Genomic DNA, 27051 nt, shown 5'->3' on the forward strand with positions numbered 1-27051 from the left:
TGTTGTGTTAATTTCTGCTGTACAGCAAAGTGATTCAGTTATACATGTATATACATTCTTTCCCATATTCTTTTCCATCATGGTTTATCACAGGATACTGAATATAGTTCTCTGTGCTATACAGTAGGACCTTGTTGTTTATCCATCCTATATATACTAGTTTGCATCTGCTAATCCCACACTCCCAATCCATCCCTCCCTTCCTCTCCCCTCCCCTCCCTAGCCCCCCCCTCCCCAGCAACCACAAGTCTGTTCTCTCTATATATGTGAGTCTGTTTTTCTTTCATGGATATGTTCATTTGTGTCGTATTTTAGATTCCACATATAAGTGATATCATATGATATTTGTCTTTCTCTTTCTGACTTATTTCGCTTAGTATGATAATCTCTAAGTCCATCCATGTTGCTGCAAATGGCATTATTTCATTTTTTTAATGGTTAAAAGTAACCATTAAATGAAATAATGCTATTAGCAAAATTTAAATAGCAATTTATGATTATTCATCACATAGAGGAGATCCTAATGGTCTTCTCTAAGGAATATTTGGTTTTGTTGAAAGACGATTCTATCTTATTATAATATAATAGATTCATTTGGATATTATTTGGTTAGAGAAATCCAGGACAATAACAATTCATGCTTATCCTTGAACATCCTGGGGAAGCATGAAATAAACATGTTATCTAAGAGGATTATGATAACCTTATTGGAGATGTAAATAACTTTTTTCTGCTCTTATTTCTTATGTGTATGGTTGTAATCCAGCCAGTTGAAAAATACCATTTTCCACACTTCCTACTGCTTTCTCCAGTAGACTTTCCATGCCATTTCTCTCCAATAACCTTAAGATTTTTTAATAAAAGGAAATTAAGAACTTAGTTGATTATTTTCATTGTAATGAAATTATAATCTTATGTCATAATTTTGAAAAACATTAGCATATCAGAAAGTCCGTGACAATAACACAGATATTGAAGGGGAGATTCCAGCTGTCTGATACGGTTCTGAATAATGTTAACATTTATAAAATTAATACCTCTCCATTTTTATTCCTCTTTGCTCTCTGTGTTAGTAAATGGAAATAAATTCATCTATATAACATGTTTAAAATATGTTTTGATGGACTTCACTAAGGTTTAAAGCTAAGGAAGTTCACATGCCACAATTTGTCTGACACCTGATAAACGCCCTTTAGTAAGCTATAAGTTGACAGCATGCTGAATTTTAGATGTTAAGATGATGTCAAATATCACGAATTCAAGTTTGAATGGATCTTAGTATAAGTCCCATTTTTCTATTGACTATTAATGTGAAATAAATAATCTTTTATATAATTTATTAAAATTGTAGAAAGATTCATGTTAGAAGAAATATTAATATGCACTATCGGTGTCCCTCTGTCTTTTTCTGTCGGTCTCTCTCTGGTTAAACAATGAAACTGTATGCTGCGTTTTTAACTACAAAGCCACTGGTATCAACTAGGGACCCTGATAATGCTGAGTTTATACATAAATTAGCTCGTGCTTCCTCCCCTAGAACCTGATGTATGTACCAGTCTAAAATACCATAGTTTCCTAATTGCTTTACTCTATTTGATTTTTCATCTTCATAACTATGAATCCATCAGTTTTTGTATTTTCAGTTGTCAAATCTGCTCCTGGCTGCTTCTGAAGTATCTAGTATTCACTTATTATTTATACTATTTAATCCTCATTTGTTTTATTTGGTCAAAAATCTTCCTTTATGTCATTCCTGAAAAACTCACTCTTTTTTTAAGAATTTTATTGTTTTAGTTTTACTATTGTTCTTTGACACACTCAGAATAGAATTAAGAAAATTCAGAAAGCTCTGTTCTCTTCTTTAAAGACAAAATTAGTTATTCTATTTGCAGGAATATCTGGGCAAGTTTAGAAAAGACAATTTAGTTGCTAAGATAAATAATCTGGTATAGCAATAATAATAAGAATCAAAACACATTTGATTTCAAATCTCCTTTTCTCTATTCTAGTTACTAGCTGGTAATCTTGTCAAAGTAATTGATCTCTTATAAATAGAATATAACCTTTCAGAAGTAAAATATGGATAATACCCCCTAGTCTATGATGATGTTTTGACTTTTAGGCAAAATTACATTTGATAGCATATAGTTAGTAATCAATAAATTATAGATGTATTTCAAGTTTTGGGGGGGAAAATTTTGAAAAACAATTCCTTCCTTATATTACTCATATTATGATTGAATTAGCAGGATACTAATATCGTACAAATTATCCAGTCTGGGAATTCAGTATGTCCAACTTTTAAAGCACTACCTTTGGTAATGTTACAGATATCCAAATGTGTCCTAATGATTACAGACCTTTTTCGTCCAGCAAGAAGAAAAAATGGACTTACCCCTTCTCCTATTTACCTTCTGAACTACTCACTTCCTTCACAAGCCTTGAGGCTTAGGATATTAACCTTTCTCTTCCCAACAAGTTTCTGCCCTCAGAGAAGCACACGTGAATGACCAACTATAACTGACAGCATAGCTTCAATTTTCTCTGACCTTCACATATCTGCAAAGTTCTACTTCCGGTCCCCATCAGTGGTCCTTGTTCAGGGGTGCGTCTAGGATTTTGTTGTCCTTAAATGTCTTACATTCCAGTACCCTGTGATTATAAATCACTGTGCTTTCATTTCAATCATGTAATTATTTGAATAACTACCAGCTTAGACCACAGTGTGATCAGTACCTTTCTCATTTCTACTAACTTTTCAACTTAAATCTGCTTTCATTGGCTTCCCTCTTTAGTGACAGTTCTATATAAACTGAATGTTCATTTTGTTATGCAGGAATAAAATCCACTAGTCACATTATTTCAGTTACTAAAATAATTCAAAATACATAGATTTTTTTTCCATTGCTCTATACTTTTTTTAGTCCTGGCTTCAAAAAGGAGGGACAAAAGTTTGTAAGTTTGTTAAATATTTTGTAATTCTCATTTTATACTCATTACCCTAGGACAACACCAAAGTTTTTTTCTTTGCCACAGAAATTTTAATCCTAGCTGTCTTTAAATATATAAACCTTGTAGAAGTCTATAGGTTCAAATATCTATTGACTATATCTATGCACATATTTTCTACAGCTTTTCAAATTTGAAAAATTAAGCCCAAATTAACTCAAAATATTTCAGATAAACTCATAATAAATCTCATACCACATTATAAGCTTATTTACTAACTTTCACATGTGAAATATTGTTAATCATGTATAGCAAATTAAAATACTTCTGAATATCATGATTTCTGAAGCTATCTTTTTAATATTTTAAAGTAATAGTTATAGGAGAATATAGCAAGTAGAAATTCTTCTGGTTTTCTTTTGAAAAATATATCAGGAATTGCATAACATTTTATGCCAATATTTTATGCTTTACTTAACTTTTAATTAGAAGTATTATTCATATATTTAAGTACATATTATAAAAATGTTTGCCATAATGTTATATTCTCATGCTGCATATATTTGTATCTTTTTCTTTCAATAAACAAAGAAAAACTATTTTTAGTGTGATACAAGTCTGTGTTTTTCCCACCACAGCTAACATTTCTGGTTTAACACTTTTAGTCACACAGTAACAAAGATGGATGTAATCCCTGTACAGCCATTTGCCATCTGGTTAAGCAAATACACTTAAAGACACTTCTGCAATTGTGATCAAGCAACAGCAGATCTAAGAGCAGACAGAGCTCGGACTCTAAAATGATGATTGTACAGCTGTAGTTGGCATCATTAGAGACCAATAAAATCCTTATGTTCCGTCTGAATGGCAAGGACCTTATCAAAGAGAAGCTCAAATTACTAAATAACAAAGAAATGACCCGTTTAGCAGTTGTTTTAAATTTAAGACAGATAGTAGAACTTCTAAGTCATAATTAGCATATAGCACTGGAAAGATTGTTTTCAAGTTCTATCTTCCATTCTAATATTTTAAACTTCTCATCTTATCATAATTCTTTGACTATTGTTTTGCTTCATTTTTCTAATGTCGCCATCAATGTTGGTTAAAGGCATCACATAATCCTCAACAGCTAAGCCACTGGATTATCAGAATGCTTTCATACTATTTCCAATTACATACACAATAGAAAAAAAATCACTAAATGTCTTTTGCCTAGCAAAAACTAAGCAGACATACACTTTTGTTTTCTTATCAGGTAATTAGAAGCTGTTTCTAAACATTGGATATTTATTATGTATTCTGGTAACAGGGTAATTCCTAAATAGCTATATAAGGTCTATTAAAATAGAACACATGAGCATTGCACACTGCTGACTGATTTGCAGTATCAGCAGTAATTCCTTAGAAATCATTCTTAAGAGTTTTCAGAACTCTAAATTGACATCAGCAATTTTTATTAATTGATATATTTTTTTTTCTCTAGAGATTCAATCACCTTGGTGCCTAAATATTTTAATTATGTTCCAGACTAGAGGGGAAAACCTACTTTTTATTTCTGCAAACTTAAATATTAGTCAGACTTTCCTAGGGAATGCCTGAAGAGCTTAAATTCTATCCATCATAGAAAAATACAGGTATTTTTTAATCCTATATCTATAGGCTATATTATAAAATTATCCAAGTTAGGGGCTGACATGCAGTTCACAGCATCAGAATTTTACATGAAGAGGATGTTACCATTCATCTAACTCAACGTTATGTCCATGGATAAGGAAATATAAGTCTGAGATGAGTGTTTGGATAAAGTCACACAGTAAGAGGTGGAACACAGGTTACTGTCAGGTCTTCCTGACTCGAGACCCACTTCCTCTCCATTACACTATGGAACTATTAGTCCTAGTTTAGAAAAATCAGGTCTCTTCTTACATACTCACATAACTACAGGAACCCTACCAATATCCATGTTAATGTACGATTTGGTCAATTCAAACAAACAAACAACTGTTTGGGTCATTTTAATGTATCTGCCTGTGAACAAAGAAACATGTGCTTCTTCCAAATATACTTATGCAGACATATATACATACACAGAAATTAATTTGTGTGGTGCATATTTATACTCTATCCCATGTTGGACATGAAGTTTCTATAAGGCAGACAATTATTTTCAAGAGTGTGCTCATTGTTTAGTTAAGCTCTCCTGGCTCTATCAGTACAGTGCTTGTCAAAAGTATATCAAAGTTTAGAGAAATCAATCATAACACTAGCTCACGTGTACAGGGCACTTGCTATGTGACAAGTGTGATCGAGAAGAACCTTTGTATTGTATTACAAGTTAATCACTAAAGGGATGTTGCCTATAAGCTTAAATTATACATAATGACCCATCTTTGAGCACCCTGCCTCCCATGTAATGAGCATTAAGCTAAAACACCTTCGTTTAGCTCTTAGAAAACATCCTGACCAGGCCACCTGTGAACGACTGCAGGAAGGAAGAAATTAACACATCCACTGCAGAATCTGACCTGAACCGGGACTCCCCTTTTAACATAAAAGAATTCTGAGTTCTAACTTAGGGATGATGGTTCTTTGAGACACTAGTCCACCACCTTCTTGGTCCCCTGGCTTTCCAAAGAAAATTGCCATTCCTTGTCCCAACAACTTGTCTCTTGATTTATTGGCCAGTCATGAGCAAGCAGTACCACCTTGGTTTCAGAAAGACAGGCACTGTGCTTTGAGAGTTAGAGTTATGTTCTTTATAGTGTTCAATCAGCACAACAACCCTTTGGGGTAGGTATTGTTCTTACCTCCATTTTGCAGATAAGAAAATGCAGACATGAATATTTGGCTAACTTGCCCAAGGTCTCATAGCTAATAATAAGTATAATAAGTAGCAGAAGCACAACAAGCAGTTGTAATCCGACTCCAATGCCTATTCTCCTAACCACTTGGCCACACTGTGTTAAATTATTATATTTCAAAATTATATTAGAAATGCCCTTTCTTCTGCATGAATAAAAATAATCTATTGTTATAGTTCTTTCTACATTTCAAAGAAGCAATAATTTAAAGAAAAAGGCTATTATGCTTCATTTCCTTTTATTTGGAAGCAGCTTTAAATGAGGCTTATGATTCACAGTTAACTGAGGAGCTCAATTAAATAGGAGGACTTTCCACACTGTTAGTAAGTAGCAAAGACAGAAATTAAGCCCAATCTTCTGATTTTAAGTCCAGAGCTATTTCAATTAGAGAAATATGAAGGTGAATTTATACAGACATTTTGGATTTGCCTGAGCTACGATCCATAGCAGTTGTAACTGTGATATTATATATGATAGTTTAGAGCAGCAAGAAGCTGCAAATAAAATAATAAGGTTAATTATTTTAATTTACTTTAGAGTGCACTTAACTTTGTGCCAGCCACTGTGATAAGGTTTTTGTAAATCATGCTGTTTAATTCTCACTTAAGATTATTAGAATTATTTTTTACAGGTCACAATCGTTTTTGCATGTCCTAGTCATTGACCAGAGGACCGTTGGCTTCTAGGTGGCAGTGGTGGGATTTAGAACAAGTATTCCGTACTCCAGAGGTTGCACTTTTTAGTAACCACAAACAAGAATACAGAGGAGCATTTCTACTGCTTTCCTTTCTATGTTATTTTCCCTCAGATATATGACAATAGTGGTGGGTTTTATCAATGCCACCTGGGCCACAAGAGAGTAATAGTTTCCTCCTCTACCTATATATGGAAAAATACAGTTGATACATAGGATCTGTACTTGTCTAGATAATTAATCTATCATGTATTAGTTTAGCCTTAATCTTTTTGATATGTTGTCATGACCTCTGAATTCCATAATGATGCTAAACTCTCAAAAATACTGCCAATAATAAATTAGGCATTTTTTGTATCTTTGTTGTTTTGGTACCTGAACTGTTTCTTTCCATAATTAATGGTAAAATTGATAGATTGAATGTCTTGTAATTATTGAATTACATACAAATATATTTTGATTTTTCAATTATTGAAATACACAAAATTATTTTGTAGGTAAAAATGATTGCATATTACCAATTTCTAATGCTTCAAACTGATAATATTTTCTTATTTCCTAAAATGTTCATGCTAAACTTGGTTATTTGGTAATAATTTCTTTAATTTTCCTCCACCAATGTATTAATGCTTTGTGAACTTTTTAATTTAAATGCTGAAGAGATGTTTACCACCTCCCTGCAACACACACATACAGATTAGACAGAATTAAAGCAGCTTAATGCACAACTGGGAAAAGTTCATGTCTTCCATTTTGTTTTATATAATATTAGGAATTATTTCTTATTTATCAATAAATATTAATGGTTATCATATATATAATGGAGTTTGTATCTAATAAAGCTGCAGCTGTGGAAGCTGATATATTTTAATATCTTAAACCTGAAAAACTATTACATTTTTCTAATTAAGTAATCAGGCATTTACATAATTTCGTGAGAAGAATTTTATAAAAATTAAAAATTGTGTTTTTATTCTCTAAGACCTTTTGGATTATAGACAATTGAATTTTGTATACTTACATTATACATTTTTATTTTCAGTGTGGAAGCATCAATCAATCGATCAATCATACATTCTGTGAAATGTACTGATTTTTTTCATTAGGTGATTAAGGATTCTACTGACATATATATGTGTGTGTGTGTATATATATATATATATATATATATAACTATACATATATATATTTTAAAAATAGTAAATATATATTAATATTTTGTATTTTTAAATTAAGACACCAAACATTTGAATTCACCTGGATCATGTTGTTTATGAATAAAAATATTATTAAAAGAATAAATTACACATTTCATTCTATTTAATTTATTTGTATTAGGCAATTAGGAGAATATTATGTATTACATATTAAATATATAAGATAAATATAAATATAATTAACACTATATTAAAATTTAATTTATAAATTATGTTCATATTTATATTGCATATACTTATGTATTTATTGTATGGATTTGCCACTCTTTATTTAACCATTCACCTATTGAAGGGCATCTTGTTTGCTTCCAGGTTGGGACAATTTTGAATAAAGCTGCTATAAACATTTGTGTGCAGGGTTTTTTTTTTTGCACCTAAGTTTTCAACAACCTAGGAACATGTTTACTGGATCATATGGTAAAACAATGTTTAGCTTTGTAAGAAACTGCCAAACTGTTAAATATTGGTTTCAGAGAAATTACTCAAATTTTGAAGCAGAGGAAATTATAACAGTTGGGGACACTTCTGACTATTCTTAATTAATGCTTTTAAAACCTGCATCTATCAACCCAAAGTACACTTTCTTACTTTCTCAAAATTAAGCATTAGTTCTCAGGAGACTTTCAACAACTGATAATACGTGTTTTAAGTTTTTAATATTTAGAGCGCTAATCTATGATTGAATATCATTACCAGCAATAAATCAGGTCTGTGGTATCTACACAGATACACCAAGTAAACAATTCAATCTCCTTATAGTAGAATGCAGGGAAGTATAATTCAGTTCTGAGATTATAATTACAACAAACTCTCCAATGAAAAGTGTCATTCTTATATTTTTAAACAGCCAGAACATAAAAGTCACTAAGTGGCAGCAAGCAAACTGAAGAGTTCAATTCGATGTGGAATTCAAGTTCGCGTCAAGTTTTTTGGAGAAAACAAAACAAACAAAGAAACAAACAAAACCCAAAAGACCCCACACCATTTGGTACTGTCAGTTTGGGGATTTTTTTTAGCCTATCTAATAGTTACATAATAGTATCTAATTGTCGTTTATATTTACAATTCCCATATGAACACTGATGTTGAGTTTCTTTCCATACACATGTTTGCATCTGTTTATCTTCTTTAGTGAGGGGTCCATCACTGCTCAGTCTCTGTTACCCTTTTTCAGGTAACAACCCCACAGTTTTCTTTCAGGAAGATACTTTCCCTCCATCCCTTATCCTCTTGGACGGAGTTAATTCCATCTTCAATATTTTAAACAGGCCTGGCATAAGAGTCAGCTGGTGGGCAAAGAATTAGAGATGGGCAGGTGACACAAGTGTCAGTCATGGGATTCTAATGGGAATTTGTGTGAGAGAGAGAGGCTGTCTTTCATTGGATGGGAAACTGGGGAAAGTAAGTGCCGTGGTGCTGCAGACTCCTGAGAAAGTCTGCTTTCTGCCACTCAGGTCTGCAGAGCTGATGCAGAGGAGATCAGAGTCAGGCATGGACAGAGGACACCTTCATGGGAACGAAGTTGAGCCCTGGCATGCAACTTTACTCTACCCTTATAATTTTAATTGTACATACAACTAAATGTCCTACTTTTTGCTTAATCCAATTCATTGGATTTTTCTGTCGCTTAACAATTTCAAAGCTGCAAACAGATACATTCACACAGAGGTGTCATGAAAAGTCCTAAACTTCTGCAGAACTTCTAGGAAGCTTCTCTCTTCCTATTTATTCAGGATTTTAAGCTATTTCTTACTTACAGAACATCTACTAACTGTCGGATTCTGCTCTAGGATTTGAGGATACAGTGATGAAAAATCAAATAATGTCCCTGTCTTTAAGGAATGTCATTCCAGTGGGGAGGAAACAGAGAAAACCAGACAGGATATACAGACAAGTAAATAAACCAAGGACAAGTAAACCCCTTCTCCAGAGCAGCCAGGTGTCTGTGAAGAGAACACGAAGGAGCCTGCATGGAAGAGGTTGCGTATTTAGAGAACATGTTACCAGCACTACCAAGAAAGCTCTGACCCCAGGACAGCAAAGTGAGACTGTTTTTATATTTATATTGTTTATATTCATATTCATATGTAAATATATATTTTAATATAACTACTTTTAACAGTGGTTCACGGCAAGTGAGCATAATCAAGGAACTGTTTTATGAAGCAGATGGTCAAAATCAGCCTTCAAATAGAGGTTGAAGAACATTATTGGAACAGAAGGCATCTAATCGGATGAAGTAAACAGAAACTAAAAAGAGAAAACAATGAAGTGCAGAGAGCCGCAGGAACAACAAGACGAGCGAACAAGAAATGAAAGAACAGAAAACCTTTAATAATCACAGCAGTATGTGGACACTAGGCCACTGCGAAGGCATCTGTGAGCACCTTGGACCCTGAGAAGATGCAGACACATCCCAGCAGTAGAGCTGTGGCCCTGGTCTGGTCCTACTCGGTCAGTAAGCACTGACCAGTTCTCATTTGTAAAGAGGTTATAGCAAAAGTTAAACATGTTTGAGATTGTACTGTCAAGCTCTTTAGAAACCTGTTAGTAATGTATTCTTACTCTGAACTTGTGTTTCTAAACCACTTTTATTGTTATCCTTCAAGATGTCTGAAGGGATATGTTTGAATATTCATTCTTTTATTTATTCCTTCTCTTATTTACCACATATTTACTGAGCTGTTACCTCAATTCTAGACTTGGCAAAGATGGTTTATAAGAAAGAAAATGTCCCTGCTCTCCCTGAGTTTACATTTTAATAAGAAAGCCTGCCAAAACCCAGAAGTCATAAATTGCTAGTATCATTTCTGTAATGTTACTAAGGTATACTTCATGTATTTTGTACTCAAAAATTAAGTATAGAATACTTAATGTATTTTGAAGAAAAATATCAAAAGATATTTTATAAAGGATGTCCTATGTGGAGGTGACACATGAGAGTTGGAGTGAGGGAATAAGCCATGTGCAGACCTGAGGAACAGCCTTCCCAGCTGTGCAAGGATGGGAACATAAAGGCCCTTGTGTGGGAGTGAGCTCCCCGTGTTTCAGTATCAGTGAAAAGGGACATGGGACCGAATGAGTGAGCGGTTAGGGAGAGTGATAAAAAGCATGCCTAAGGTATGGATCCTGTGAAACCTAGATTATGACTAAGAATGCATTCTGCTTGGGGTATTAAAGGCCATTTGGGGTGTTTTGAGAAGGAGAGCAACATAATCTTATTTGTCTTCTATAAATTTCATTCTAATCTTTGAAATAGATATGGAGTTAGAAAACAAAAAAAAACTAGCATAAGGCTGGGTTTACATCAATTAAACTCCAAATAAAGATGAGTATCTATGTGCAACATTTTCAATCTCTTTTTTCTTCTTAATTTCTTTATCTAAATATACTTTGTTATATGTACTCCGATAAGTTTCATTGCTCAGTTCTTTAAAATACTTACCAACTTAATAGTTACCAATTATATGTTATACATAGCAATATTTTGCCTAGTTTTAATAAGTTTAATGAAGATTGCAACTACATAAAAACACTCTGTAGGGACTTTCCTGGCTGTCCAGTGGTTAAGACTCTGCGCTTCCACTGCAGGGGGCACCCATCCCATCCCTGGTTGGGGAACTAAGATCCTGCAGGCCCTGCGGTGTAGCCAAAAAATAAAATAAAATAAACACTCTGTAAAATCAATTTAATATGTAAAATCATATGATATTTAATCTGATAAGTAAACATTTATTAATTTCACTAAATGAAGACAGATTCTCTTAGACCTGCTTTTATGTACTAATAATCCTTAGCCAAATTAACTTTCTTAGTATTAAAGCCATTGAGATAGGTGTTTTATTTTTTTTTAATACATAATATTTTAAATGATCAGGCAAGGGAACATACAGATATTTAAATAATAGACAAATGCAAAAGGGCTAAGTTTGAATATACTAGTGTTTCTCTTTATTTTCTTCATCTTCTGTGAATTTGTGTCATTAAAGATGAAAGGAATTAAAATGTAAAGCTTTATAAAAATAACTTCCCAAAGAATATTTTTTGTGGCTATATTTAATCCTTGCTACTCTCATATCTGCTATCCTACCTTTTGCTAGCTTTCCCACCAATATTAAGACTTTGATAGCTGCTTTTAGATATTTGAAGGGTGATGTCTAATTAATCATCAAAGTCAGGCTACTCACCCTAGCAATAGTTCACAGTAGACTATATTAAACACCATATCAGGATTTTTATTGTGGGATTTTTTAATAGGTGTTATTCCTACAGGATATCAAATCCCAAGCTCTAACACTTATTTTTTCATGAACTTCATTCATTTTGCTTGATCAGGTTATTAAGTCTTCTAATAGTTTCTCTTATTTTATGTACCACCACTTTTAACAAAGTTTAAAGGATGCTATTGACGTGACTGGCCCCAAGGGTTCTATTCAAATATAATTTTCATTTCCTTTTGGCATAAAGGGGTAATTTTTAAAAACCATTCTTTTCTAGACCCCTCAAAAACTATTACACCTTGTCCCATAAAAATAAGAAAAATGAGGAACACTTTTTCATTCATTTCTTCAATTTTTATTACTTGAAACCATCCTTTCATTTTTTTCTCCACTGCTATTCCTAGGTGTAAATTATTAAAACATCCTTGTTATAACTATATTATAATTTTAGTAAAATTTATTTTTTAACAATCGCTGACATACAACATAAATCTTAGGTACCTCAAGACTTTTAAAAATAATTCTTATCAAAAGCCTGATAGCTCAGTTATTGAAGTCACATTGGATTTTCCCTAAAATTAGACATCAATATTTCACTGAGGATACACGGAGCATGTTTACTGCTTAGTTATAGACAATAAGACTCTCTTGGGGAAATAGTATGTGGATTTTCCAAAGTATATTTAGTCTTTTTTCTCCAAAAGCATATGATGCATAGATCCATCACTAATTAACAGAAATTCAGATACTTCGTGTCCTCGGCCACTCAAATGCTTTCTGTGTTACTCTGGGCCCCTCCTTATTCTTCCAAGTCTCCAGTCCTTCCTTCAATCATGTAAATGGCGACATTATGACAAAGACAGAAACAGTATTACTAGAAAAAATCAAGAGCCGAGCTCATGGGAGAAAATCAGGGAAAAGAAAAATGTCCTGTATATCGCAAAATGTATTAGAATAATCCTATAAGGGAAAAAAAAACACTCCTTTTTTCTATAATCTCAAATTCTAAAACTTTAAGAAGTATGATTTTTTCAACTCCAACTAGGATTTCCAGATTTAACTTAGGTATTCACAAACAAACACAATTCTGATGAATTCTATCACTTCCAAACTTACAGATCTTGGCACATAAATACCAATCCTAGTGTGATTTGCAGGTGCACAACATAAATGTGGTGATGCCTTGTCTTAAAATAATTAAAGAATCAAGAGGATTGTTTCTTAAGCTAGCTCACAATTCAGTTTATTCAAGTGCTTTAGGATTTGATAATTAGAAATAGGAAGTTTATTTTCTCAAAACTCAATTCATTATTGATTAATGATGAGAGCTAATTGTTTTAAACATCCCATTCACCTTTTTCTCATATAATGAAACTTATTGTTGAAGCTTTACTTTAGTCTAAATAATTTATGTTAAACAATACTGATAGTGTTCCATTTATATAAAATTCATTTTTCTTAAAGAGTATGTTTGGCATTCAGCAGAAACTAGACAGTAGAAGATGCTCTTTATGCTACCCTTAGAAAAACAAAAACCACAAAACACACACAGAACACACACATTTTCACATAATAAAGAAAAAAATGTTAAAAGTAATAATGATTTGAGTACCAATACCAACATTAAGATACCTGTACATTTAATTGGTTATTTTATGTTAAAAATCGCTGGATCCTCAGCCAGTTAATTATTGAGGCATATCTGTACACACTAACAACAGTCTTTAAAAAAACTCATTATTTTATTGTTAAAATGTGTGAGAAAATAGAGATTAGCATTATTATTGGAAATATTAAAATTTCAGATCAATGTGTATATGTATGTACATATATATTACTATTTTAAAATTCGTATTTGAATTATTTAATTCTTGTCTACTATTATGAATTTATCACAGGCCCTATCACAGTAACAGGCAGTTGGGTGATATGGTGCCTTAACAAACCCAATATATAAAAATTCACTTTTAATAAACTATGAAAAAATTATCTTTTTTGTCAAGTAATTTTCATTTTACAGGAGGTATTCCTTCCCATTGTAGTTCCTTTAAAATTTTTTTAAATGTTTCAAATTAGACATAATTATCATAGAAATGTTGGTGGACAGTAAAATTCACCTGCAATGCAATTTTTGTGCTCCCAGGGTGCTTGGTCAGGAATAACTGAATTTTGTATGTTTACCTAGAGATGCTACACCATGTCCCAGACACCATGTCCCATGGCCTTTTTGTAGACTATGAATATAAAGCAAATGATCCACATTTACTTTTAGAGGAGATTATGATCAAAGTTCATGAATATGTATGGTTAAGGTAAAGCAAAAAACCAACAAGACGCTTTTTCTTGTGTTTAGGTGAAGGCTCTGGGGATGTACTGGTAGGTAATAATGAAAAATAGAATTTTGACTCTGATGTCCAAAATGAGGGAAACATGGTGCGACCACAGAGAACCCCGAGCAAAGTGTGACCAAGCAGAAAAGAAGGAGAATAGAGAAGTTTCAGAGTGAGGCTTTCTTCAGAGGCAGAAAGTAGCTGAGCCTGGAATCTTCTGGGGGACCCACCTTTGGACAATGTTTTAACCTATGATTTTGGCACAGGAGCTCCGAAATTAGAGCCCAACCTGTGCAAACCTGTGATAACTTCAAAGAGTCAAAACTTCCAGAATCCTGAGTCCATATAAGAGATTTTGCGATAGAAGAATGGAAAAGAAACTTGAGTTTCCTGAGGATGAGACATAACTAAGTGCCCCAAGAAATGGCAAGAAATCAACTAGAGTGAAATCCTATGAATGCTCACTGATATCTCGAATAACAACCAGAGTTCCTTCTGTATTACTAGTTGCTGGTGAAGAGACTGCCCAGCATTCAAGAGTAGGAAAAGACAGCAGCATACAAAGACAAAGAGATTTGAGTCAAGTACTTTGGTGAAAAGAAGATAGGTTTTTGAAATAGCTAAAGGCTCTAGCTCAAATTGATCCATTCACTCTAATTTGATTGGAAATAAGGTTGGAATACAGCTTGCTTTTTATGCACTTAACACTTTGGTCCTCCTGGGCTTTTCTTAGGAAACAGGGTCAAGAGTTTGGTTTGTAAATGGGGGCAGTGCCTTGGCCTTTTCCAAAAGCCACAGCGTAATGACTTATTTCTCTCAAGGTCACTGCTTTCCAGTGTCAGAGGGCAATGGGATGGTCCGTGTTGGGACAGGGCAGTGAGGAGGACTGCGAGAGGGGTGAGGTGAGAAGAGGCTTTGCCTCTGACTAACAAAACATTTTCTGTGTCTGCAAGTAAAATTTCCAAATATTTAGGATGACCTAGAGTCAAATACAGCAAACTGTTGCTCTCTACTGCTTGTAAGATAATGTCTCGATGTCTAAATATGATTTTTATTTATTTATTAATTTATTTTGTGTACTATTCTGATGGTGAAATAATTAGAATTCCATAGAAAAGACATGGCATCATCCTTCTCTCATCTATTTAAAGATATGTTTAAATGAAGCTCCACACCTGCTACTTCCAGTAGATGTAGACACAGCAGTAACACATTTATACAGGAGTCGGTGTGCAGGTTTACTGTGGAATTAATGAACAAAGCTGTCGCTATGTTGTGTATGAGCTGTTTCTGAGCTATGGAGATCGTGCCAACGTGTCATGTAAATGTTTCCACTTCCTAAGATTTTTAAAGGCCGGAACATGTGCTGTATTATTCAAGCATATTTTTCTTCAGGATCTGAAAGTAATTTTGACATAAATTTAATTAAACCCCAACCCCACTCTTATGTTTTGTAGAATGCCATCATAGCTAAATGCCATAGTTATTATTTCGAGTACTGGAAAACACACCCAATACCAACTGCATGTTCTTTTCTATTTCACCAAAAATGCAGTTGATGTGGGCCTACTAGTATCTTTCAAGTGAAAAATTAAACAATGCTCAGTTTTATTGTCTATATAACTAATTCACACCCATGTATCTGTTTTGAAAATAAGTAAATCTGGGGATCCAAAAAATGAATTATGGGTTTTGATAAGGCATGGAAACTCCACTCAAAGCTAGAGCTCTAAGGTCAATATGCTGTGCTCGTTTGGAAGTAGATGGACATCAGTGATTAGATAGATACAATGCAAATGAACAGTTCCAAAAATCATGCTCCTCCTTATAATATTCACTTAGTCAAAACAGGCCACGCACTACACACAGGACATCAGGCTGTCTGAGTTTTTATACATATGAATTAGCTTCAGCACACACTACATCACAACACTTTTACCGGTACTCATCTGAAATTCAAGTGAATGACCAGTATCTCCTAGGTTGACAGAGTGAACAGAATAGCTTAAAGATGTGAATCCTTACAAAGGAAGACTCCCTTCTTATTACAAGAATGGGCAGTGACTTTCAAAGCCACATGAGTTAACACGTGGGATAAGAAGGTGGAATTTGTTCTCAACACGTTCCTTCTGAGTTCGAACTTCCCTGTTGTTTTCTGAATGTGACTGTCTCATTTCTTTCTGAATAGTGTTCTCAAGCATCCCTCCTTTCCTCTTGTAATTTGGACCTCATACTCAGTAATAATAAACTACCAAGAGAACAAAAAGTATATGGCCATCAATAATGTTTGGATGTAATGTGACACATTTACACTGATAAAAAAAGGTTTCACTTAAACAAAGGGTAGATAGGTTGTTTTGACACTGAATGATTTCAGCATATCTGACTATCAAGTACAGATGCTTATCTAACATAACATGAGATTTTCTGGCAATGGGGAAAAACATCGATGGGCATTTATCGAATGAACTAGCCACTCATTTCCACTAATTTGGCAAAAGTAAGAACTGTGTCATCTTCATCTTTGGATAGTGCCTTTAAAATGCGTCAGCCGCAGGATTAGGTGACAATAAATGATCCTCAGCGAACAGTCAAAAAATTATATTTGCTCATGCATACCTGTCCATGGTATACATATGCATATATATTTTCTGTAGATACTTTTATTAATTATTACCTGAAACCTTTTGACAGGTATGTGACACTTTGAACACTTATAAATTTAATCAAGCATATGTAATATTGTTCCTTTCAATTAATTACACTAATGCTTAATTAGATTCATCAAAAGCTCATGCATCTCTCTCAATTTTTATTAGCGTTTTCTTCCTTTTTAAGAAAAAAATGTTTCAAAAGATGAATTAGGGCTTCCCTGGTGGCGCAGTGGTTGAGAGTCTGCCTGTCAGTGCAGGGGACACGGGTTCAAGCCCTGGTCCGGGAAGGTCCCACATGCCACGGAGCAACTAAGCCCATGCGCCACAACTTCTAAGCCTGTGCTCTGGAGCCCACAAGCCACAACGACTGAAGCCCGCGCACCTAGAGCCCATGCTCCGCAACAGGAGAAGCCACCGCAATGAGAGGCCTGCGCATCACAACAAAGAGTAGTCCCCGCTCTCTGCAACTGGAGTAAAGCCCGCGCGTAGTAACGGAGACCCAATGCAGTCAAAATTAAATAAATTGATATTTTAAAAAAGTGAATTAAATGTCAAAAACCCTAGAAACATCCACATTAAGTAAATCTATATTCCAACATGATTGGGAGCCAGATTGATTGAAACATATTGAATAAATTAAATGTTTAAATGAAGAAATATTTGATAGAAAATGTTTGAGCTGCCTCAAACTTTCAGATAATTTGCTTAATCAAATAAAGCAGTTTCATTTGTCAAAGTATATCCTCAGCACAATGACTGTTCTCAATAACATTGACTTATAGCTTGCTGATGGAATTAATAATAAAATGCTATTATCTTAGATATATGTCAAGATAATTGCCCATCCACTTTCTGTTTTTGAGAGTTATCTGTCAACAGTTCTTTTTTCCTAAATAAAAGTAGTTTGTGTATGACACAAATAGTTACACATAATGGTGACTGCTAATTCATCAGAGAGATGGAAAGCCAATGAAATAAAATAGCTATTGTAGACTTACATGCTTTCCAAATACTTTGGAAAGGTGTGTCTTGGCTAACTAGTCTAAACAGATTTCATTATTGAAAGTTTTAACTAAGAGGCACAAATGTAAACTGTATGTTAGCATTAGGAAGTTAACCCAAAATATAGAATAGAATTTCCAGGATTTAGAGATGGTTGGGAATCCATTTTGTTCTATACACAAGCTGAGGCAAAAGGTACTCACCAGGAGATCTCTGGATACAGAGTAGATATGCACAATAAAGCAAAGATAACATAATTATTCTTCCCCTGAGAGAGGTGGAAAATATGGCTTTGGACTCTTTCTTCCTATGTAACTCTTTCCTGGAAAAATTAAAATCCTGGTTCAACCCCATTCCTTGTCTTCTCAATGCCTTACTCTAAGCAGCTGACTATATTTGTATCAGTAGAAGAATACACAGCCATGGAAGACTACTCTCACTTTAAATTCATGAGCAAAATATATCACATGGTTTGTCAGCACCACCCAACACCCTATTACACCCCCTGGTCTTTTCTCTCTGTTTCCTTGTTTATTGTTTCACAAATTTTTTTCTTTGCTCTCAAATCCCTGAAACTTTCTTCTCTGCCACTTTTAACTCATGCTTCCTTTTTATTTCATTAAGAAATTATAAGCACCCAGATGAGAACCACATACATCTATAGTATTAAATATGTCCAGCTACCAGCACCAGAAAGGGCCTGTTTTTGCCCTTCCTTCTTGTTAATGGTTGAAGAATCCGTGCTCTCATCTAAAGCCAAATCTGGCCCTTGTGCACTGGGTCCCATGCTCTCTAGCTGACCCAAAGGCTCTGCTCTGTCAAGGGCCCCTCTTTCTCTTGTCTCAGAAATTTTCCCCTCTCCGTTTCACTACCCCACTTACATGTCTCCCTTTTGCTCACCATATATAGAGGTGAGAGACAGAGAGACAGGGAATCTCTACGTGGATCTGCTCCTCTTTAGAGAAACACTCTTCCAGTGAGCTTTCTGTACTTTATCTCTCACCTTCTCAGCTCCTGTTTTCTCTCTTACCAAAGTGAAGCGTGGACTTAATCTTTCCAAACCTGTGGTCATTTCCCGATCCTCATGAGACTTGATCTCAGCCACATTTATTTCAGCTCACCATTCTGGCCACCATGAAAAACTTTCTTCCTTAGCTTCTGTTAATCTACACTCTCTCTCTAAGTTTTCCTCCTATATCTCTGTCAACTATGTGTCTGTCTTCTTTGTTTGCTTTTCTCCACTTTCTGACTGCTGAAGGTTGTTGAAATACAGCAAGGTTCTGTCCTCAGCTCTCTTGCTTCCCAGTGTGCACTCATTCATTCTCGAGTTTATCTCAACCATAGAGTTCTTTGGTCTTGACACTTATAATTCTTAAATGTATGCCTCATGCTCCAAAATCTTCCTTGATTTGCAACGTGATTCCCTCCAAATTTGTTTCTACATAACTCTCTGGATGATAATCACATGTAAAACTTCTCACTTTTCCTATTTGGCTTTAATTTTTATTATTATCAGGTTTTCAAATGTTCTCTGAAATATCTATACGAACTCCCTCAGAAAGGATTTTCAAAGTGAAACATAGATCAGACTAATGGAGAATAATTTCCAGCTTCATTTTCTAGAACATTTTATCCCCAATTACATATGCTGAATGTAATCAATGGAAAGTTTTTCGTTATCTGTTCTTTGCAAAGAAATATCAGAGAGGAAAAATCAACTACACCGGAAAGTAATAGTTGTAAAAAATGTTCTTCACTTCGTAAGTTGCAGAAATATCACATTTAACAGTTGAAAATCAGATAGTAAGAAAATGAACACCATAAGTGTAGGTGTCAGTGAGAGGTAATGACTGCTACAATATTTAAACAGCTTCAAGACAGAAGAAAAATTATTTGAAGCAATAAATTGTTCTCATTTTTTCTGTCATTGTTGAATACCGTGCTCTATTGATAAATATTCATAAATCCATAGAAAACATGAAATAAAATATTAAATAAAATATTCTTTTTATAACTTGACACCAAAAAAATGATAAAAATAAAAATGTACAAAAACAAGTTAAGACTATCCATGTAATTGAAAGTTACATTTAGCTACTATATGTCACAAAAAGAGGAAAATTTGACAAAAATTAAATACAATAAGAAGTCCACTTAGTCTCTAAATTTATATGGGGGGTAGGGGAGTAAAATCACATTGTTATACATCTAATAGGTATTCTATTTATAGTATACGGTAAGCAAAATAAGCCTATAAGTCAGTGAGAAAGGTGACTATGAGATAAATGTTCAATTACAATCAAGAAACTAATAATAAATATGTTTCTAAACTTGAGTTATTTTTTCTTTAGGTAGTCTTACTTACAATTGGAAAACTTATTACCTTCAATTTGTTTATTATGATCTGACAGATTTGGTTCTGTAATAATTTGACCAGGGTCTTTTACGCAAGACTGATGTAAACCTAAAAGAAATTATGTGTGGCTTCCCAGACTCAAGGGTGAAAATTTATTTCAAGCAAGTGTTCACAGTTATTGAAGCTCCAGTCTTTTTTTTTTTTTTTTTTGCGGTACGCGGGCCTCTCACTGTTGTGGCCTCTCCCGTTGTGGAGCACAGGCTCCGGACACGCAGGCTCAGCGGCCATGGCTCACAGGCCCAGCCACTCCGCAGCACGTGGGATCTTCCCAGACCGGGGCATGAACCCGTGTCCCCTGCATCGACAGGCGGACTCTCAACCACTGCGCCACCAGGGAAGCCCTAAGTTCCAGTCTTTTAAACCCAGTAATTATCTCTTACTAACTTCTTTTGCCCAAGAACTGTGTTAAATGCATTATTTAACCCTTACAAATACCACAGTGAGAAACGTTGTTTCTAAATAACGTAAAATAGTCACATGGAAATTACTATAAAAAATAAATTTTTAAAAATCAAAGGCAAGTAAGCTATTATGGCATTAGAGACTTAAGTGGAATGATTTGAAGCATACATGCACTAAAAGAGAGGCCAGAAGCCCTTGGTTCTTATCCGAGCAGCTTTAACTTACTGTGTGAATGTTGGCAGCCATTTAAAAAATCTTAGGCTTATTGCCTTCTGGCTTGTTATTATAATGAATTAATAATATAATAGCTGTGAAAGTGTTTTGACATAAATAATACCCAATATTTCTCATTTCTCTCTGATAATATTTTAATACTTTGTTGGGTGGTCCTAACATTTAAATCCTCCTCTTTTGGAGCTTTTCATATTATATGTAAAATCTATAACATATCTACTATCTATAAATGGAAGATAAACACATACACTATGTAATGTTTACAAAATCCTTTACAGAGTTTTCAAAAATCAGGGGAGAAGTAAACATTTGGTATGATTTTAGTAGCAAATAGTGCATTTACAAAGGTACACCTAACAACGATTCCTAAAGTATGTTATATAGTGGGTTATACGTAGGATTCTGCAGGTCACAGTTTGATTAGAGAGGAGAGTGACAACAAAACTATATTCTTGGGCTTCCCTGGTGGCGCAGTGGCTGAGAGTCCGCCTGCCGATGCAGGGGACACGGGGTCATGCCCCGGTCCGGGAAGATCCCACATGCCGCGGAGCGGCTGGGCCCGTGAGCCATGGCCGCTGAGCCTGCGCGTCCGGAGCCTGTGCTCCGCAACGGGAGAGGCCACAACAGTGAGAGGCCCGCGTACTGCAAAAAGAAAAAAAAAAAACTATATTCTTAACACTGATTAAAATTTCAGTGCAAAATAAATATGAAAAATGAAACACAGCTCAGTTGATTTTATCATCAAATCAGAAAAATTTAATGTACATCTAATGAAATTCAGGGGACTAATAAAATTGGTTTTGAGGTTGTGGGTACAGGGTGCATTCAGAGGAACTGGAACTTCTGAGTGTCAGCATTTTGTCCAAGTTATTAATTTCACCACCAATCTGTAATTCCATTTGGCTAATACTGACTAAAAACAAAACAGAACAGAACAAACCAACCAACATCTGGGTACCATTTTCCAAAGTTGATATTATCAACATAATTATTTTTCATGAAATGGTAAACAAGCCTGTTTCAACATAAAATAGAAGCTTTACCAACATGCCCTTTCCCAAAAAAAGGCAATCTAAAAGCCCAGGGGGAATATCACAGGGCATTTTACTGATCTATTTTAAAATATCATTGGCAGTCCAGTTTTCTAGCCTAAGTTCTAGAAGTTCTGTCTTAAAAAGTAATAATAATCAGGAAAGAGAATCAATTAAATATGAAATATGAATGTCTCTCCAGATTATACCAAAGAAAAAGAAAACTATGTCAGATCTCATTCAAATAGCACACACATAGCTGTAAAAAAACATATTTCCCAAGTTGTTACTCTTTGTGATGCACATTTAGGTGCACAGAACATTTGCATTTATAGCAGTTTTATAATCAGTGCAGTAAATGGCCAAAGTGTTTCTGTTCAATTGACTTTCTCATAAAAGGTTTAATTCCCTACTCCTCTTGGCTGAGGTTATATCTTGAGCTCCTTACTCCAGCTTACATCTATACTCTGAGTGTGTAAATTCTGCTGGGTGACCCGGTGTCTGACAGACTGACCCAGCGTCAGGTGAGAGGACCTTTTATTTGTTATGTGTAACCACGTGTATTGCAGCAGTTAGAAAGCCATTTGCGGGTGAGGCATGGGAAATTAAAGCAAAACTCTCATCACAGTGAATAACAAGGCATTATATAAAATGGAAAGTTTGATTCTATGGTAAAGATCATCATAAAGTATTTGATGCCCAAAAACAAATACTATAATATTCTATATCCTATTGTAGACAGTTTCTTCATAATCAAATAAATGTGAATAGAAATAAATTAGAAAAAAATTTGTGTTCACAGATGTATGTTTTCTCTATAGTTTCAGAAATCATAAATCACTAAAGAAAATTCTTAGTGAATTCATGTCTATGCTTATGAGTCAGTAGTAGCAAATGCTGAGTATACTACAGAGGCATTTTAAATATTTAACACAAATAATAATAAGATATATAGATATAGATTAGTTATAAGTATAGATATATGTATTGATATAGAGATAAATATAGATATAAATGTTTTTAATCTGGACTCTAATCTTAATTTTAAAATGATGAATAAATATACAGGCTTAATTATAAATACTAAACATAAATCTGATAAATTTATATGTGAAACAAACAGGACTTTGCTTAAAGTTCAAGTCATTAATGAATAATGCAAATCTTCCTTTCTTTAACTTTTTTAAAAGTTTTTGTTATTTTTTCAGTACTTTTTAAATTAAACTCTTTTATTTTATGATAATTATACAGTCATCTGCAATTGAAGAAGTAATACAGAGAGATTCCATGCATCCTTTCCTCATTTCTACCAATGGGAAGTAACGTTTTGCAAAACTATAGTACAATATCATAAACAGGATACCAACTCTGACCCTATCCACTGATCTTACTCAGATTTTCTGTTTCACTTCTATCCATTTGTGTGTGGGTATGTGTGGTGTGTTCTAGTCAATTTTACCACACACGTAGGTCCCTGTATTCACCACCCTAGCCAAAAAGATAGGATAATAAAGATCTGCGAATATGTTTAAAATTGATTTTAAGGCATTAGTAATCTTTTAAATCAGAAGTTAAAAAACCTTTACTGAAAAGATGCAGATAAAGCATTTTTTAGGCTTTGCAGGCCATACTGTCTCTGTTGTAACAACTCAATTCTCCTTTTGTAGCTCAAAAGCACCCAACGACAATTCCTAAACTAATAGTGTGGCCGTATTCCACTTATACTTTGCTTAAAAAAATAAGCAGTGACCTGGATTTGGCCTATAGGTTCCTGTCTGTTGATTTCTATAAGGTTTTCTTAATCACCTTTTATTAGATCTAAAAGTAGAAAAAAAATTTTAAGGAGGAAAACATTCCTGTTATTTTGCTTGTTTTGATTTTTTCTATTTGAAAATATTTAATTAAACATAATTTTTTAGCAGTTATTGAACATAATATTTTGACTTGCTTCTTCCTTTGGGCCATTATTTGAAACAATATAAACTGCTGAAGTTCCACAGAAAGAATAATCCACAAGCACAAGAATTAATTTTAGCCATCACACTATTAGGCCTTCGGCTCCATAGAATCTTCTTTTATGTCCAAAATTTGGCCAATTGCACACTAATAAGACAAGCAATTTATCATTTTATTATATATTAGTTACTTCCTTTCTGCTGAAATAAAATCCTCTTATGAGATACATATATATTTATATTAGGCAAAACACCAAAACAAATAAACAAACAGAAGACCCACAAATTCTGAGACCTGGGAAATGTGTTAACCCCTGGTAACTCACCCAGTTAATATAAATTAAATTGTAATACTATGTATGATGACAAAGTATTTTGGAAGCAATCATAGATCTAATAAACATGCTTAGTTTGTCTGAAGGACAAAAGATTTTTAAACCACTGTTTTATGAAGTAACTCATAAGGAAGGCATAAGGAAGGCAACATTACACGCTATATCCACTTCATTTATTTCCACGCTGATTTGCATACTACTACAATGCATGATGCCTAAGCCTCTAGCAATAGAGCAGAACATTAAATACTCCAGATTTTTTTCCTCACATGATAATTATCATATATTTCCATATAATCAATCAGCTGGGCCAAACCTCAATATTAGAATATAATTCTAAGTTAATCGCATATTATTTACATAGTTTTATTATACTACACATCAATGGAATAGTAAAATTTTCACTATACCATTTCAGGTCAAAATGACAGAAAAATATTATTTTATGAGTATTAAAGCACAATGTTAATACAGTTAATTTTAGCTATTTATAAGATAGATTAGATAGAAGAGGATAAGAAACAGAACTTGAAACCAAAGCATCTGTTATTCTTTCAGTAAAAGAAAATAATCTAATGCCATCAATTTCTTCAACACATGTAATCAAGGTGCACAGATTCACTCTGGTAAAGAAACTATTCTTGTAATTTATCTCATTTATATCAAAGGGCTTCTAGTAGCCACAATGGCTACAGAGCCTTCCACCCTAATTCATTTGAAAAGCTGTGTGTCTTTTTTAAAATCGCCTTGAAAATAATACTTTCTTCTACCAAGTTTGAAAAAGAAAACTTAATTGGTGGGCAAATGAACAACATTGTATGTTACCATACATTTAAGCTAAGAATTAAAATATCACATGAGCTTTTAAGTGTAAAAATACTTCAGCAACATTCTGAGAGCTAGGGATGTAGAGCCAATTGAAGATTAGAAATCAAGCTGATCACTGACCTGTTAGAATGATGGGAGTTCTATATACTTAACACTTTAGAATTTCAGTCTGTGTTACGACTATTAATAAAAAAATATTCTTTCCAGCATAAATAAATAAACAAGAAATAAGTTTATAAATAAATCAAAGGCATTAAAGATGTTTAATGATTTATTTATCCAGCATGTTAAAACAATTTGTCAAATTACTAATTCAGCAGTACTTTTCAAATAAACAGTTACCACTGATTTTGAGCACCATGGTAGTAAATACTGCTAATTTTTAAATTTTAAATTATTGTCATCTCAGATTTACTAATTGGGTTTAACATGAGTTCATAGTTATTTCAGTGGGCATTTACAGGTTCCATCTAATTTGAATTATGTGGTACTAGCTGAAGGCATCATTTTTAATCAGGAAGAAATGAGATGCTCTCACAGCATGGCTTGGCATTCATTCTTCTCTCAATTTCACTCCAGGTACATTTCAATGGGTGGAATTGGCTTGTTGACTGAATTGGCCACTCTGTGTCCCTAAGAAAACTGCCATGATTGGGAAGCCATACGGTGCAATGCTGTAAGCTATATTAAATTCTGAGTCATATTTTGGCCAGCTTTGTTCTCATGACTGAGATTCAGAATTGTATCCATGTAAATTTCTATCCACTTGCTGCTCACAAGTGTCATTAAGCTCACATTTTTTTCTTTATTTTTTTAGACACTTGCTATATAAAGTGGTGCTAGAGTTTACACTTAAAGGCACTAGTTGAGAAGATGGAAAAAATAGAGAAAGGTGACCCTTTAGGCTCACCCTGTATTTACCTTTGAAGAAGCAGTCTTCATTGTGGACAATGGTAATCTTGTGTTTTTTCAGGCAAGCAGCTCTGTGCACCTCACAGTGGTTTTCATAGAATTCTCCATCAGATCCACACACAGGTTTGTAGTGCCGATTGCAAAGGTCCATGCAGGCACATTCCGCTTGCCCTGTCTCTCTGCTGAGAACACAGTGCCTTCCCAAACCACAGTATTTGTTTTCACAAGATCCCAAAGGGCCATCCTGAATCAGGAATCCTAAGGACAAAGAATAGAAAATCACTTGGATTCATATGTCCAAATAAAATGCTGATGTCAAAGTTTAAAGGGAAAAGGAAAAAAATAATCTAAGAGAAATATAATATAATCAGAGTTCAGTTGTTCTCAGTGGAGAGGGGACTTGTATTAGAACCAGCAGGTGAACTTTTTCAAAATAACCTTAACATACTCCCCTTCTTTCCCACTTCTCCTTGAGCTCTCACCTCCCTACCTAATGAGTATTACAGTCCTTAAGGACAAGGGCTCTAAAGTTAAAATGCCTGAACTCAAAATCTCTACCAATTATTAGCTTTACGTCCTTGGATAAATTGCTTCTCTGTGCTAAGTTGTCCTATCTGTAATACGAGGTTGATAGTATAGATGATCTCCTACAGTTGTAAGGAATAGTACATATACTGGTCCACAGAAAGCACAGCCTTGACACATAGCAAATGTTTAACAAATGTCAACCTTTACATTACCAGAATTCTGGTAGGAGAAAAGAAATGTATGTATATAATGTAGGAAATAGGAGAGAATAGGAATAAGAAACTTGAAAACTTCTTTCTGGGTTCTAACATCTGATCCTTTCTTGTTTTGACATTTGCCACTTGGCAATTACTGGTGAATTTCATGACTAAATGAACAAATCATGAAGAATTTGATTGTCTTGTTACTTGTTCAGTCTAACAATCTACATTTGCATCAGAAAAGTATAGGTGGATCTAGCAGTCTTGTACTAAAACCAAACTA

General features: G+C 34.1%; 1 protein-coding gene across 3 annotated transcripts in view; it reads right to left on the bottom strand.

Annotated features, from left to right (window-relative positions):
* The window catches only part of FSTL5 (follistatin like 5), a 651623-nt gene that overhangs the window by 428448 nt on the left and 196124 nt on the right, over window positions 1-27051 (bottom strand). For all 3 annotated transcript variants that reach the window (XM_007471501.1, XM_007471503.1, XM_007471502.1), the window contains exon 3: window positions 26050-26298. In XM_007471501.1, the coding sequence (XP_007471563.1) occupies window positions 26050-26298 (249 nt within the window). The remainder of the gene's footprint in view (window positions 1-26049; window positions 26299-27051) is intronic.

The sequence above is a fragment of the Lipotes vexillifer genome, unplaced genomic scaffold, assembly GCF_000442215.2.
Source record: "Lipotes vexillifer unplaced genomic scaffold, Lipotes_vexillifer_v1.1 scaffold582, whole genome shotgun sequence".
Lineage (NCBI taxonomy): Eukaryota > Metazoa > Chordata > Mammalia > Artiodactyla > Lipotidae > Lipotes > Lipotes vexillifer.